This window comes from Lynx canadensis, chromosome C1, assembly GCF_007474595.2.
Source record: "Lynx canadensis isolate LIC74 chromosome C1, mLynCan4.pri.v2, whole genome shotgun sequence".
NCBI classification, from domain to species: domain Eukaryota; kingdom Metazoa; phylum Chordata; class Mammalia; order Carnivora; family Felidae; genus Lynx; species Lynx canadensis.
In genome coordinates, this window is record NC_044310.1 from 20,187,590 (window position 1) to 20,204,229 (window position 16,640).

At 50.0% G+C, this 16,640-nt stretch overlaps 1 protein-coding gene and 1 long non-coding RNA gene across 4 annotated transcripts in view; one reads left to right on the top strand and one right to left on the bottom strand.

Annotated features, from left to right (window-relative positions):
- WDTC1 (WD and tetratricopeptide repeats 1) overlaps positions 1-8,480 on the top strand; it is a 65,688-nt gene extending 57,208 nt beyond the window's left edge. For 2 of the 3 annotated variants that reach the window (XM_030323950.1, XM_030323951.1), the window contains 4 exons: positions 1,973-2,208; positions 3,776-3,956; positions 4,907-5,099; positions 6,447-8,480. In XM_030323950.1, the coding sequence (XP_030179810.1) occupies positions 1,973-2,208; positions 3,776-3,956; positions 4,907-5,099; positions 6,447-6,644 (808 nt within the window). In that variant the 3' untranslated portion in view covers positions 6,645-8,480. The remainder of the gene's footprint in view (positions 1-1,972; positions 2,209-3,775; positions 3,957-4,906; positions 5,100-6,446) is intronic. The other variant, XM_030323952.1, reaches the window with a different exon arrangement.
- Positions 8,481-10,218: 1,738 nt separating this feature from the next.
- LOC115522414 lies at positions 10,219-12,218 on the bottom strand. The gene is made up of 2 exons (XR_003971373.1): positions 12,085-12,218; positions 10,219-10,595 (listed from the first exon to the last, which is right to left on the bottom strand). It is a non-coding gene; the product is annotated as an uncharacterized LOC115522414 (long non-coding RNA).
- Positions 12,219-16,640: the final 4,422 nt, after the last annotated feature.

Genomic DNA, 16,640 nt, shown 5'->3' on the forward strand with positions numbered 1-16,640 from the left:
CCTCACTTTGAGTTCCTGTGCTCCAGAGTGCCCAGCCTCTGGACCGAGGACAAAGACATGATTATGGTTCATCATCATCGAAGAAGCAATAAGCCTTTGAGTGGTCAGGTGAAGTGCCATGGGCATTAAGACAAGTTAGGTCACTTTAGCTGGGGTCAGGGAAGTGTCAGGAAGATGAGGAGTCTGATGGGCTTTAAGTGTGGGCAGGCTTAGGCAAGGAGATGAAGAGGAGGAGGGGATTATGGGGGAAAGACATTCCCAGGGAGATGAATGGTGTGAACAAAGGCATGGGGGTGGGGGCCTGACTGAAGAGCTTGTTTGCAGAACAACAAATCCATTTGGCTGGAGCAGAGGGTTCTGGAAGGGACTGGCAGGAGATGAGTCTGTGAGGTAGCCTGGGGCCGGCCTGGGAAGAACTTGGAATGCAGAGCGGTGGCGTTTTGGCCTGGATTCAGTGGGATGATGGGCAGCTACTGAAGAGTTTTGAGCAGGAGAGGGATGTGCTGAGGGCTGTCCTTTCAGGGAGATTGATCTGGCAGTGAGTCTGGATGGGTGAGCCCTGGGGCCAGCCTGCTCTCTCCCCATCCCCACATGCCTGCCAGTGACCCCTAGAATGTCACATTCTGTCCCAGGCCAGTCTCTCCAGGGCTGCCATCTGCTCCTGGATGCAGTGGGAGCTGTCACCCTCCGGCTCCTGGTTGGTCTCTGTCTGGCTCTCTCCAGGAGCTCTGAGGGGCACTTTGCAGGTGGCAGTTGGATTTCCAAACAGTCCCTCCTCCTTCATCACAGCCAGTCGTTCTGACGCAGGCCATGCCTTCAAAGCACTTTGTCCCCTGCCTCCTCCCACACTGGTGAGCTGCTTGTTCCTGCTGCCAGGGCTGGATGCTCCCTCTGGTGCTGTAGGAGAGGAGTCAGGAGGACATTTCCCCTGTTGGGCATGCTTTGGCCCTATGCAGGCGGGTTGTGAGCTGTGCTTTGGTGGAAGGAGCATCAACTCTGGGGAGTGCTGCTAGGCCCACCTCAGCCCAGCAGAAAAAAAAAAAAAAAAAAGCTGCCAGAGGAGAAGTGGCCCCTGTGACCGGTCTGGCTCTCCAAATGAGAGGTGGGAACAGATGAGAGGTGCTGCGGGGAGTGTACCCTATATTCTGGCATGGGGTGGGAGAGTGGGGGCTTTCTTTTGACCCGTCCCTGCTTGCTCTCCCCCCAAAACCATCCCCACTTCCCTTTATCCATGCTTTGGGAGGTGGAAGAAGTGAGTGGAGACGATTTGGAGCTCCTGGTGTGCATACCCCCCTTTACCATCAGCTTCCAGAGAGCTGACTCTGCCAGTCTGTCAGGCCCCATCCTTCAGCCCCGGGAGGTAGAGGCCACAGCTGCTGTGGATCAGTCAGCCAGGACAGAGGGGGGTCTGGCTGAGGGCTTGCTGCCTGCTGGTCAGACCCCGAGTCCCCAGCCTGGCACTTCTGGCTTCTCCAGACCACAGAACTGTCCTTGAGAGCCCCCTGCCTTGGCCATGGCTTTGAAGACCAGCCGGGGGGATTTGAGGAGGTGGTTGGAGAAAGAGAGAAGGAGGGCTTGGGGAGCCTGAGGTGGGCAAGATGCCAGGCCTTCTGCTGCAGAGCTGCGGGTGCCTGGGGTGAGCCAGTGAGCAGTTGCACTCTGTGCCCAGCAGAGGGCAGCCTGGCACTGTTTTTTTTTGTTTTTCTCCCCACACATACCCCCTACCCCCTCCCCCATTCCCTTTCCCCCATCCCCCTCTTAGACTTCAGGATTCCTGACTTATCTCCTTAATATACTGTGTCTCCTGGGGAGCAAAGCCTGGGCTGAGCCAGGGTTCTCTTCATTCCCAAGTACCCTTATCCTGAGATCTGTCAGAGGTGGACTGAGGTGGCCACAGAAAGCAGGGGAGACTGAGTGGACTCCTGATTGCCATGCAGCCCCACCTCCAAGCCACACTCCCCTGCCTTCCCAGGGATGGTGACCACTACGATGCCCTGAGGGACTGCCTCAAGGCCATCTCCCTAAACCCATGCCACCTGAAGGCACACTTCCGCCTGGCCCGCTGCCTCTTTGAGCTCAAGTACGTGGCTGAGGCCCTGGAGTGCCTGGATGACTTCAAAGGGAAGTTCCCGGAGCAGGCCCACAGCAGCGCTTGTGATGCATTGGGCCGCGACATCACAGCAGCCCTCTTCTCCAAAAATGATGGTGGTGAGTGGGCACTGGGGAGAGGGTGCTGTTCCTCTATTTGAGGTGCTACATGACATCTGGAGAGGACATGGTTCTGAGATCAGAGAGGCCTGGATTCAGTTGCTAATTCAGAAACCATGTGACTGTGGGATAGTCACTTAGTCTCTTTGAGACTCAGGTTTTTCATCTGTAAAGGGAGAGTGATCGCACCTCCCATTCAGAGTTTCTGTTGAGGATTAGCAATAGCACGTTTCAAACACCTCGTGTAATGCCCGGGACTCAAGACAGGAGTAAGTTGAGCCCAATCAGGCCGTGTGGCTCCAGCTGGGCCTTCTCACCTGCTCACAGATAGGGCCTTGGCTGTCCCGTTGGTCATCTGAATAAGGGGCAGCAACTGGGGCTTGCACTCGTTCCAGTTTGCATGCTTGCGGTAGAGGCAGCAGTACAGGGCGATAGAAATGCTTCACACATGGGGTGTGGAACCTCGGGCTCCAACCTCAGCTCTGCCAAGTGGTAACCATGTGATCTCGGGTGAAGCACAGCCTCTCTGAACACACTGCCTTTACCTGCACGGAGAGCATTTGAAGCCCTGCCCAGCTCACCTCAGTAGCATTGGAGAGTGAGCTGGGGATTTGTGGGATTTGTGCTCTGGAGGCAGACATGGATCCTCACTTCTCTCCTTATGCAGTTTACTAACCATGGGATTGATTCACTTGTTTGAATAGTTATCAAGTATCTACCTTGTGCCAGGCATTGTGCTGGGTCTTGGGAGTACAGCTGTGAACAAGTCAGATGGTATTTCTGTATTAAGGAATTCACAGCTCTAGTGAAGGAACCAAGTGATGAAGGAGAAACGGTGTGATATGTGCCATGGGGGCCTGATGTGGTATAGGTGTATGGGGTAGGACTTGATGGAAGGCTGGGATTCTAGGGGAGGAGACATCTAAGCTGAGATCTCAAGGATGAGGAGGAAGAGGTAACTGGATACAAAGCGTAGCTGTGGGAGGTGAAGAATTCCTGGCCTAGGGACCAGACATGCAAAGGCCCCGAGGCAGGCAGAATCAAGGCACTTTTAAGGCACGAGAAAACTGGTGGTTTGTTGGTTTTTTTTGTTTTGTTTTTTGTTTTTTTTTTTTACCCAAGGCACTTGACTGATCAGTGCCTCAGCTGGGATCCATGATAACTTGTCTTTCAGTGGGGAAGGGTTTGGACCGTACTGCCTTCAGAGCTATGGATCTGTTTAGAAAAACCACCCCCTCAAGGCTCTCTCGGAAGTGCTTCACCTTCCCCTCCCTGCCTCTCACCTCCACAGAAACAGAAAGCATGGGTCTATGCATTCTTGGGGCTTCTAGACATTATTCAGGGACCTGAGCCAAGGCCCTCCTAGCATCATAGGTCACCTCTTGAACATCCTCAAGGGCTGGGTCCAAAGATGCTTCTTCCTCAGAGTCATTCCCAGTTTTCCAGATAGGTTTAGGCAGGTAGCCCTACATTGCTAGCACCTGGGCTGCAAACAGGGCCGGGGTGGAGACAAATGGGGGAGGGGAGAGAGGGACAGGCTTCACCTTTCCTTGCTCTCTGCCTCCAGAAGAGAAGAAGGGAGCTGGTGGTGGCGGTGGCGGCCCCGTCCGCCTCCGCAGCACAAGCCGCAAGGACTCCATCTCGGAGGATGAGATGGTGCTGCGGGAACGAAGCTACGACTACCAGTTCCGATACTGTGGCCACTGCAACACCACCACGGATATCAAGGAGGCCAATTTCTTTGGCAGGTCCGAGGCCCTGAAGAGAAGGAGGGCACAGCCTGGTTGGCAACAGGAGGTTGAAGGGGGTGTGGGGGCATAATGCTTTTAAAAAAAGTCTCAAATCCCAGCTCTGCCTCTATATCCTTGATCAAATGGCTTCACAACTCTGTGGGCCTCAGCCTCTTCGTCTACAAAATGAAACCAACCATCCCCATTCATGGGGCCATAATGAGGATTAATGAGGTAATCCATAAGGTACCCAACGAGGGGCCTAGACAATGCCTTTAGCCCCCACCTCCTCCTCCTCTGTCTCCATGTGCTGGAGCTCGGTTTCTTTATGTGGATGCTTGGTGCTTCCCTCTGCTGAGGCTATGAGGCAAGAGCCTCAGAAGCTGGTAGTCTAGGCACAGTTGTCTTCTCAGAACTGTGCCCCAGGTACTGAGGGACGTAGCCTGTGTCACATCAGACCCTGTCACCCCCAACCCTCCTTTTAGATGGTGTACTTTCTTAGGGTAGGTGAGACACTTGAATGTCAAGAACCTCTCCATCAAGATCCCTTCTAAGTGTCACCGGTGTGTGGGGGGCAGACATACTGTAGGATCAGGATACTGGACCCCAAAAGCCAAGGACTGCTGAGGGAAGGCTTAGACAAGAGTGTTCCCAGAGACCTAAGAGATGCAAGATCTGATCCAGCACACGAGGAGCTTATAATGTACTTTGAGGGAGAGTATCTTGGGGGGTCCCAAGCAGTCCCTGATCCTGAGTTTAAGAGACTAGCTGGACAGCGACTGGAGCTCTGTAGTATGGAAAGGATTACCATGTGTATGGGAGTTCTAAGTCAAGTGAGGACCCCAGAGTTTGGGGGGCTCAGCAGCTCCAGACCTCCCTGCTCCCCCTTGCCCTAAGCCACACAGCCTCTACTTGAGGCTGTAGGGCGGTACCCCACCTGACCTCCCTGCCCTTTGCCCCTCTGCCAGCAACGCTCAGTACATCGTCAGTGGCTCTGACGATGGCTCCTTCTTCATCTGGGAAAAGGAGACCACCAACCTGGTCCGCGTACTCCAGGGGGACGAGTCCATCGTCAACTGCCTGCAGCCACACCCCAGCTACTGCTTCCTGGCCACCAGCGGCATTGACCCTGTTGTGCGGCTCTGGAACCCCCGGCCAGAGGTGAGGGTGTAGAGAAGATGGCCAGAACTAGACAGGGAAGAAGGTTGGGTTGGAGCCTGTGCAAGGCCTTCAGCTGAGCCTGGGAGGGTTGGGAAAGGACATGAGTCACCCAAAGGCTAGAAGCTCTTACCAAAGGGCTCAACACCATGTCAAGGTGGGAGCCATCAAGTTCTCAAAGTGCCAAATGTAGTGGGCAGCTCCAGGAGCAGGAGTTGGCTCCTGGTTTCTGGGGTCATATCCCTGAATGAGCTGAGAAGATGAGACTCACAGGAAACAGTAACCAAGGACAGGGATGCGGGAGGGTCGGGAGGGTACCAGAGCTCTGGCACCATCTCATGAGAGCATGAAAGCAGTACCTCAGAGGCTCCCTGGGTACCCTGCCCTTCCTATACCACTGTGTTGTGTCCCCCAGAAGCTGGGCAAAGCCAGTCCCTTAGTTACATGAGAAGTGTGTGGGCTTTGGCGTCTGGTGAGCCTAAGTTTGAATCCTGGTCCCTTCACTCACTGCCTGAGGGACTGAACTACCTCTGACCAGGTTTTTATCGTCTGCGTTGGAATGGGAATGACAGCCCCACCTCAAAAGGTTACTTTAAGGATAAAGTGATGCCTCCAGATGCAAAGTGTCCAGCCCACAGGAACACTTAGGATGGTGTGGTTCCCCTCTACTCCCAGGGTGGGTAGTCAGGCAGGCTGGCCTGAGGCCTCTCCTGCCCTCTGTCCCACTTGCCTTCCCTTTCTAGCCAGAAAAACAGAAGTCAAGTGGTGCATCTAATTACAGAGGCAATTTACTGTGAATTTTAAAGAGAACTCTACAGGGGTTCTCCCATGAGGGGAGAGGAAAAGGATGAAGGGTTGTTGGAGTGATGACAGACAAGAGTGGGGTGGAGGACACAGACAGTGCCCCCATCCTGGGTATCTAGTATGCCCAGCAGACCCTGGTGTGAGTCCCTATTGTTTCCTGGTATGGGCCCCCCCCCAATGTGTACCCTGATATGGGTATGCCCCCCCAGTATGTATCCCAGCATGTGCACCCCCCTCATATATATGTTGTGTCCCCTCCCAGTTGTACATATTACCATGTGGCCCCCCATGTGTGTAACCCCCTGGTGTGTCCTCTCCCTCACATATATATCCTGGTGACCATGTGTCCTGTACTTACCCCAGTGTGTGCGTTCGCCTGCACCCATGTACACATAAGGGTGTATGTACAAATGGACACCCCTGTGCGTCTCCTGCTCTGTACACCCCTCTCCGCATGTATTACTGCAGCTGTGTGTGTGTGTTTCCCGACTTCCCCACACATCCATCCCAGGACTATGTGTGCCTTCCCCCCCCCCGCCCCCCCAGAGTGAAGACCTCACAGGCCGAGTTGTGGAGGACATGGAGGGCGCTTCCCAGGCCAACCAGCGGCGCATGAATGCTGACCCGTTGGAGGTGATGCTGCTCAACATGGGCTACCGGATCACAGGCCTGAGCAGTGGGGGTGCTGGGGCCTCCGATGATGAGGACAGCTCCGAGGGCCAGGTTCAGTGCCGGCCCAGCTAGACCCTCCTGGCCTTGGTCCCCAGCGCCTGCTGCTGGCTGGACCCTCCACCATGGGCAGGAGGTCAGGGGGTTCTGTTTTGGTTTGTCCCCCCCCCCCCACATTTTTTTCATTTCCCTGTTTGTTTGTTAGTTTGGCATTGGGGGTGGGGGGTTGCTACAACTTGCTGGCTTTCAGACTTTTGGGCAGATTGCCCCTTGACTGGACCCAGCTCTGAGCAGAAGAGCAGGAGGGGAAGCCCCTCCATATGCCCCCCACCCATATGCCCGCTTCCACATCCCTGGAGGGCTCTGACCTGCCTCAGGCTGGGTGGGAGGCAAGGGCTGAAGCTGTCTTCAAGGACTGTCCTACCCTTCAGCTGGCGGCAGGAAGGGGAGTGGACTTCCAGTCTAAGGGCTGGCCTTGACCTGCTGCCACTCTTGCTCCTGCGGGCAAGGCTAGCTCCTCCATGGCTTCAGGGAAGGTTCTGAGAAAGGATGCCCCCCCCCCCCGCCAGAGCTCCCTTCACCCGCCACCCCCGCCCCATTTCAGGGTGGAAGCAGAAGGAAGGTGGGAGTCCTGCAGTAGGCAAGGCCAGGCCCCTGCCTGGGCACTAGAGCTTTCTCGCCCTTCTCCCAGTGCTAGCTCTGGACCCTGTGCCTGCTCTCACTGGCCATCTCTGGGGGCTTAGGGGGCTTAGCCTTTCCTAAGGGCCCTGGCAGAGGGTGGGGCACCGCACCATCCCCTTCTGCGCTGCACTGCAACCACTCCCACTCCTCTTTCTGGGGGCTCCTTGGCCTCACTGTGACCTTTCTGCCAGAGCTCCCAGCCAGGCCTATTCTCTCTCGCTGAGGTGGCACTCTCTGCTAAGGGCCCTTTCTGCCCTCCCTCCCACCCCATGTGCTGAGCCGCCACAAAGACCAAAGAAGTGATGGCTTTTCTCTGTCCCCTGCTGCTCTTGGGGGTGGGGGAGGGAGAGGGGGTCTCCTGAGTCACTCAGATGGGAAAATCCGTAACTCAGCCCCCTCCCTCCTCAGCAGCCCCAAGCTTGACACTGGACAGCAGTCACCCCACCACTCACCAAGCATCTCTCTGCCCCCTTGGCTCTCAGCTGGGAGCTGCTCTCATAGTTGCTCAGCCTTCCTCCCTCTCCCTCCCTTTCCCCTCAGTGCTTACTTGGCTCCAGCCCTCCAGCTGCAGCCTCTGGGGAGCTGCAGCCTCCCTTCTTCCCTCCCTCCGTCCTTCCCTCCCTCCGCCTGGTCTCTGCCAGGTGCCTCCTCTCAGTCAGGCTTCAGAGCAGCCCTGGAGACAGGAGGGCCATGTTAAAAGCTTTTTCACAGTTTTAAGAAGACAGGGGAGGGGGGGTGAGGATAGTGGTGGGGGGTCTGGCACCATCTCGTCATTGCTTTAATCCCAGCAACACAGGTGGCAGCTTCTCCCCCTTCCTCCCCACCCAGCCCCTCTCCCGCCCTTCTCTTCTAGCTTGGTAATGAAGTATATTTATTGGTGAAGGAAACAGCTGCTGCTGCTTTTCCTGCTGCTGGGACTTGCTCCCCTGTCTCTTCTCCATGACCTTTCTCCAGCCAGGGAGGGGAAAGCAGGAGTACTGGGGCTGGGCCCTGGGGCCCAAAGACCAGCAGGGGCCCCTTTGCTTTCCTGTGTTGGAGCCACCTGCCATTTCCTCTCTCCGTGCCTCCCCCCCTCCCCCCCTCCCTCCCCCAGCCTGCCCAGCCTGGGCCCTGCAGTGTGGAGAGACACATTAAGCCTTACTGTCCTCTGGGGGCAGGAGCCGAGCCTTTTTGTTGCTCCGCTCCCAGGAGAGTGAGGGTGACGCAATTGATTAAAACCATTTTGTTCTAGGTGTGGCTGCTGGCATTTGTGGGGTGCGAGGGGGTCTTGGGACCAAAGTGAGGGCACCTGATCCCTCACCTGTGTAGCTATGTGACTTTGAGTAACCATACCTCTCCTGGGTAGAATGAGACCTGCCTTGGAGGATCCCTGTGAAGCAGTGGCCACTCAGCCTAGCAGGGCGAAGCGCAGCAGAGCCTGGCACTGGTGGCTGTGAATTGCAATAATCAGCTTTCACTCTCCGGGCTGTTTTCTCAACTCTAAAATAAGGAGGTGAAGTCTTAGTGGCTTTTCAGACTTCTAAAATCAGAACCCAAACCAGAAATACACATTTTACATTGTGACCCAAGGTACCCATGCTTATTTGTATGTATATAATGAACATAAGTTTTATACAATAATGCTTATTACCCTTGCTACATGCAATATGTTCTATTTATCATTCACATTTACTTTTCTATTTTATTAAGGAGAGGAAATTCTGGCCATAACCCACTAAATGGTTTCACAACCTACAGTTTTTTTGTTTTTGTTTTTTTTTAAGATTTTATTTTTAAGTAATCTCTATACCCAATGTGGGTTCAAACCCACAACCCTGAGATTAAGAGTCGCATGCTCCACCAACTGAGCCAGCCAGGTACCCCTAATAACCTACAGTTTTGTGTGTTTTTTAAGTTTATTTACTTTGGAAAGAGAGAGCAAGTACGCACTAAGCCGGGAAGGAACAGAGAGAGAGGGAGAGACAGAATCCCAAGCAGGCTTGGGGCTGTCAGTGCAGAGCTTGGGGCTCAAATCCACAAACTGTGAGATCATGAGCTGAGCCAAGGACCAATAGTCAGATGCTCAACCAACTGAGCCACCCCTGGCACCCTATACCCCACAATTTTTTGATGTGCTCTGGATTAGAGGATTTCTTAGACCAGATTCCCAAACTTTCTCAGTTCACAGCACTCACCCCAGTATTAGTGGCTCAGTAATTTTCCCATGGAGTCTCTAAACCAAAAGAAATACCTAACAGTTCAATTTATCAAGTAATTAAACCGAAATCACATTATAAGAATTTATGTCCTACCAAGTCAGTCATCATTTTAAAAAATAGTACATATAAACTAGAAAAAACTATTTCATTTTTTTTTTAATGTTTTTATTTTTGAGACAGAGAGAGACAGAGCATGAACAGGGGAGGGGCAGAGAGAGAGGGAGACACAGAATTGGAAGCAGGCTCCAGGCTCTGAGCCATCAGCCCAGAGCCCGACGCGGGGCTCGAACTCACGGACCGTGAGATCGTGACCTGAGCTGAAGTCGGACGCTTAACCGACTGAGCCACCAAGGCGCCCCAAAACGATTTCATTTTTAAATACAGTAACTAATGGGATCTGTGTGCTTGTTGGGCACTATAAAACTTGTCAAACTTTCTAATCAGATTAGACACTACCACCCTCATTTCCTATTCCACATTGACTTTCAGTTGCTTTTTATCACAGCAACCACTAAAAACCCAGCTTCTCAAAAATGACATAATCAAAGGAATGTGCCACAACTTAATGATGAAACAATGAACTACCTTGAGCTAGTAGATCTCTCAGTAGCAACTGATGTTGAGTATCTCTCAAATTTTAAAATCTCCTACTGTGCCCCCTATGAACTTGTTATGGCACCCTAAGGTGTGTTGGTGGAGTTTCAGGACTGTGGTTTAATATTGTGGGAACAATAGCTTCACTGCTGGAATTTTGTGATTCTTCTTCTTTGTACATTTGGAAAGAATGGGGTGGGGGGTTGGACGGAGAGGCAGCAGGGCATGCTCGGTTTAGTGCAGGAGACCGGAAGGAGATCCCACCAGGAACAGAAGCACGATAGGCTATGTTATGAAGCAGGTGCTTTGGACTGGTACTATTTCTTTGTGTCCAAACTGAAGTCTTCTAGAAGCTTCTTCAAGACACTTGCAGACCAGGCAAAGGAGAGACAGTGTTCCAGGCCAAGGCAGTAGTGTAAAGTCCCAGATTCCCTCGTGGAGCCTGAGTGATTCAGTTCAGCTGCACTGTAGAGGGTAGGCTGGCTCATGGGCTGAAGGGGCAGTCCAACTGTAGAGAACTCCCTGTGCTTGGTGAGAGGCTGTGGACTTGATCCTGTAAGCAAGGAGGAGTCACTGGAAGATTTCACCAGGAGTTCCCTTTCATTTGGAGTTGGTACTCCCTTTTTCTTTTTCTTTTTTTAATAGACTTTGTTTTTTAGAGCAGTTTTAGGCTTACATTCAACTGAGCAAATAATACAAAGAGTCCCATATACCCCCCCTCCCTGGCTCAGTTTCCCCTGCTATTAATTTATTGCATTACCGTGGTACATTATTATAATTAATGAGCCAATATTGATATACCATTATTAACTGAAGTCCATAAGGTTCAGTCTTTGTATAGTTCTGTGGGTTTTGACAAATGGATAACGTCATGTATCTACCATTACACTGTCATACAGAATAGCTTCACTGCCCTAGAAATCCCCTGTGCTCCAGCTATTCAGCACCAAAAACAAAACAAAAAAACCTTAGGAATAACTCTGACAAAATATGTACAGATCTATATGAGGAAAACTACAAAACTCTGATTCAAGAAATCAAGGGAAATCAAAATAAATGAAGAGATATGTTATGCTCATGTATAGGAAGACTCAATATTACGATGTCATTTCTTCCCAACTTGATCTATAGCGTCAGTGAAATCCCAATCAAAATCCCAGTAAGTTATTTTGAGAATATCGACAAATTGGTTGTAAAGTTGATATACAGAGGCAAAAGACCCAGAATAGCCAACGAAGTCAAAGAAGAACAAAGGAGGACTGGCATTACCCAACTCAAGACTCATAAAGCTACGATAATCAAGACAGTGTGGTACTGGCAAAGGAACAAATAGATCAATGGAATGAGGAGAGGACCCAGAAGTAAATCCATATAAATACAATCGACTGATCTTTGACAAAGGAGCAAAGTCCATCCAATGGAGAAAGGATAGTCTTTTCAATAAATGGTGCTGGATTTAAACACTGTGCATTGTTCACAAATGTTAACTCAAAATGGATCATAAACCCAAATGTAAAACACCAAACAATAAAACTTCTAAAAGATAAATGAGAAAAATCTGAGTGACCTTGGGTTTGGTGATGAGTTTTCAGATACAACATCAAAAGCATAATCCGTGAAAGAATTGATAAATTAGATTTCATTAAAAACTTCTGCTCTGTGAAATCATCATTATGAGAATGAAAAAGACAAGCCAAGGACTGAAATTGTTTGCAAAACATGTCAGATAAAGGATTTGTACCCCCAAATATACAAAGAACTCTTAAAACTCAACAGTATGAAAACAACCCAATTTTAAAAATGGGCAAAAAATCTGAATAGATACTTCACCAAAGAGGATTTACAGGTGACTAGTGAGCATATGAAAAGATGCTTGCATTATGTCATTAAGGAATTGCAAATTAAGTCAAAAATGAGATACCGAAAATGTTGACAAGGATGTGGAGCAACAGGAATGCCCACTGCTGGTGAGGATGCAAAATGGCACAGCCACTTGAGAAGACAGCGGGCAGTTTCTTACAAAGCTCAATAAATAGTCTTACCATAGGATTCAGCAGTCGCTCTCCTATTTATCCAAATGAGTTGAAAACTGAACGTCCATGCAAAAACCTGTGCACAAATGTTTGTAGCAGCTTTATTCATAATTGCCCCAAACTGAAGCAACCAGGAAGTCCTGCAAAAGGTGAATCGATAAATTGTGGTATAGCCACACAACGTATTATCCAGTGATAAAAAGAAATGCGCTATCAAGCCACAAAGACATGGAGGAAATTTAAATGCATATTGCATAATGAAAAAAAGCCAGTCTGAAAGCCACACTGTATGATTCCAACTATAAGACATTCTGGAAAAGACAAAACTAGAGAGAGAGTAAGAAAGATTGCATGGTGCTCCATTTTCTACATGTTTCCACATGTGTGACTCACCCAGAGCTGTCACCAGCCCTGCTGATAAGAGAGGCTGGGGTCAGATAAGCCCGCCCGGTGAATGTATAGCAAAACACATTAGAAGTGGACCTCCTGTGTTTGTGGGGGCAGACATGGCCCTAGAGGCCTGCTGCCCATCTCTTTGCTTCAGCATGTGCTAAAATATGGCTGCAGAACTTAAAAGGCATCTAGCTCAGAGGTTCTCAGCTCTGGCTATACCATCAGAATCACCCAGGATCCTTTAAAAACTACCAAGGTCCCACCCCAGAGATCATTTTAATTGATCTATCTATCCATTTTTTTAAGTTTATTTATTTTGAGAGAGACAGAGCAAGCAGAGGAGGGGCAGAGAGAGATCCCAAGCAGGCTCCACACTGTCAGCACAGAACCTGATATGGGCCTCAAACCCACGAACTGCGAAATCATGACCTGAGCCGAAACCAAGAGTCAGAGGCTTAACCAGCTGACCCACCGAGGTGCCCCTCCATCCATTATTTTTAAGCATCCCAGATTCATTCTAAGCATGGCCAGAACTGAGGACCACTGATCTAGCCCTAATCTCCACATTTTCTAAAGAGAGACAATCAGTTCTAAAGAGGGGCTGGAAAAGAATGGGCTCCCCAAGGACCCCAGTGAGTTAGAAGCAAAACCAGGACTGGATCCCTGATCTATGATTCATGGTCCAAGTCCTTAAAAATCATTTTCTTATTTAAATGCTGTGATACTTTTTGAGTTCCTACACATGCCTAGCACTGGTTTAATGAAAGTGCACACAACACACTAGTCCCTGCCCTACTGGAACCTCTACATTATCTGAAAGATGTGGAATAGAAATGTGGAGTGTGCATGGTCCCTGAACATTAGATTCCACTGGGAATCATGAGTCCTCCCCTGTACATCCTGCCATCGAGTGCTCCATCTGGCAGGGGTCGTGTGGGGAGAAAAGCATCCTGATGGACAGAGGGCAGGCATGGGGGCATTCTATTGTTCAGTCTTATTCTCCTGCTCCCAGCTCATTATACACACACACACACACACATGTATGTGTGTGTGTGTGTGTGTGTGTGTGTATATATGTATAAATATATATGTGTGTGTGTGTATATATATATATATATATATATATATATATATATAAACATAGCCTGGTCCTAATGAGGTTGTAGTTTGCACCAATTTTGTGGTGATTTACAGAATCTCAGGCCGGCTTCAGCCTCATCGCTCGTCAGTAGACCTCAGAGGGGTCACCAGCAGAGGTGACCAGGATCAAGGTCAAAACCCCAACTCAGTCTAATACATGCTTAGATCTCAGAAAAGTTCCTGAACCTCTCTGGGCTCATTTTCCTCATCAGTAAAATGAGTATCTTGTTACCTGCTCTGGTTACTTTACCACATTGTAAGAAGGCCCCAAATCATAGTGAGATTAGGTGCATCAAAGTGCTGTTTAAGTGAGTAAGGATTCTACAATGGTAGTATGTGGTTTTCACTGCTATAATAGCTAACATTGAGTGTTTATTTGGGACCAGGAATGGTTTAGGTATAGCCTATCAAATAAACCTTGCAAGAACTCTATAAGATGTGAATTATCATTTCTCATTTTAGAGATGAGGAAACTGATGCCGACAGACTGAGTTACTTCCCTAAGGTATGATAACTACTGTCAGAGCTTAAGTCGAAACACGGGGCTTGCTGGCTGACCAGAGTTCATGTTTAACCATCATGCTTTACTGCCACCTGGAAGTAAGAGACTTAGATTCTGGTCCTGGCTGTGCTTTCTATAATCTTGGGCAAGTTTGCCCGTCTATAAAATGGAACAGAGAAGGAAGTCGTTTTGTAAACTCTAATGTCTGAAGAGTGGGGTGGGGGGATGTCCCCTCCCCATCATGGAACGGTTTGGAGCCATCCTGGAAGACAGTTTAGGGTTTAATGGGGAGGATCCCTGTCTCTAGGAGCCAAAGAAGGTAGTGAATGGAGCAGAAGCAGGAAGACTGAGGAAGAGAGGACTCTGCCCTTCCACATGCCAGGCACAGTGCCTCATGCCCAGCAGAAACTCCAGCCTGCAGAAGTGATTGCCCCTGGCCTGGCCCTGCTCCCCTGGATTATTGATTGAGGTGATTCTTCCACAGAGCCCTTAAGGAGACCATCTGTGGTCAACGGATAGCAATGGTGACATTTCACGAGCACTTCCTATCTGCTGGGTGCTGTGCTTGGGCTACAAGGACCAATAAATCCAGTCAGAACCCTTCTCAAGGAGTTCACAGTCTCTCTGGGGAGACAGACATGTAAACAGCTAATGCTAATGCAAGTACACATGAATATTCAATAGGTAGAAAACACAGCTCTCGTGCTCTGGGAGCAAAGAGGGAACATTTGCCAGAAACCTTGAAAGTAGTGTAGGAGAGGAGGGGAAGGGCATTCCACCGAAAGAACAGTGTGAGCAATGCCATGAGGGATGACGTGCTGGGCTCATTCTCTGAAGGGCAGCCCAGTGAGGTTAACTCCAAGCAAGTCCCAAGGGAGACGGCAATGAGGCTTGAAAAGCAGGTTGGGGTTTAGAGCCAGACCATGGGGGCCTTGAATGCCAGGATGAGGAGTGAGGTCGCCTGAGGGAGGTGGTATGTGAGCCCTGGGGACTCATAAATGGGGCCAATTGAGGGGGTGGGTGACTCCCACGGAGAGAATGTGCCCTGAGTTCACTCTTCAAGCAGCATCTTGCCCTCGAAGATTTCCCAGCTTGGCAGTTCCAGCTCTACTATCCTTCCCTCCCCCAGCCAGCCCTGTAAGTGGATCCAGATGGTCATTCCTATTTTAGGTCGGTGTGTGTGTTGAGGGGAGGGGCAGCTGTGAGCCCTGTCAATCCTTTCCTGAGCTGTCTGTTAGAGGAGCTTCTTCCAGGACCCTGCTGTGATCCTCTGAGCCTGGAAGGAAGTGTTGGTCTTTGATGGAGATTTCCCATCTGTCTGTGGGTGATAGAGGTGGCAGCAGCAAGGGAGGCAAGTCACAGGCCAGGGAGGCTTTTTTATTGGGTGAGAACACCCAAGTGATGTGTGCATGTGAGAGGGGGCCTTGTGGACAGGCTGAGGGGTTGGGGGAGAAACCTGGGAGAGACGTCCCAAAGGAGTCATAGGAGCTGGCTTCTTCCTCCAGGTACCTGGCCCTCTTCATGACTCTGCTTCTGTAGCTGCCTAGGCTAAGGAGCTAAGGACCTCTGATCAGACACTACTCCTAACTACATGCCCAGCAGCCTCCATGGTCCTCTTTAAGAAGCTTGGGACACCAAAAAGTAGCAGGTGATAAGCTAGGCTCCTGCCCTGGGACTGTCTGTAGCCAGCCTATGATACCAAGCTTGTGTGTGCCATTCATTCATTTTTTGCAAATGTTTATTAAGCAAATGCTACGTGCTAGACACTCCTAGGCACTAGGTTTACAGAAGTAAACAAGACAAATATAGTCTCTGCCCTCAAAGACTTTCCAGCCTAGTGGGGGAATCCAGCAATACATAGCTACAAATGTACTATAAAGGAAAAGAACAGGGTATTCCAAGGGAGATTAACAGGGACTTTCTGATTTAGGGAAGGACTCTCCAAGAAAGCCACATTTAATCTGAGACTTGAAGGATAAATAGAAGTTAGCCAGTTTAAGGAGGTGAGGAACATTCAGCAGACGAATGTGTGCCAAGTCCTTGGGGGCATGAAAGTGTGTGGCACATGAGAGGAACTGAAAAGCCAGGGTGGCTGCAGTGTAGTGAACAAGTAAGACAAAGGGCATGACGCGGGGCCTTGTAAGCCACGGTAAGAGATTTGTGTTTTAGCCTAAGTGCAATGAGAAACCACTGAAGGTTGTCAGCGTAAATGTGGTACTTGTGTTAGTGCTATCAAATTTGTGGCAGACCCTAAGAAAGACTTCTTTGATTGTCTATTCCTCCATATGTACAATAAATGATTAAAGGGCACCCACCATCACTGACGGAGGAATGTATAAGGCAAAGACCTTCCTCGGAGCTTGTAATCCAGAAGAGATTAGCTATAATGACTGAATCAAGAAGTAGTGTAACTTATTCATTCAACAAACATATACTGCACACTGAATCTATTCCGAACTCTGTGCTAGATGCTGGTTGCTGTTCTTCAAGGATCACACACTACACGTGGATCATGGGAGAAGCACAAACC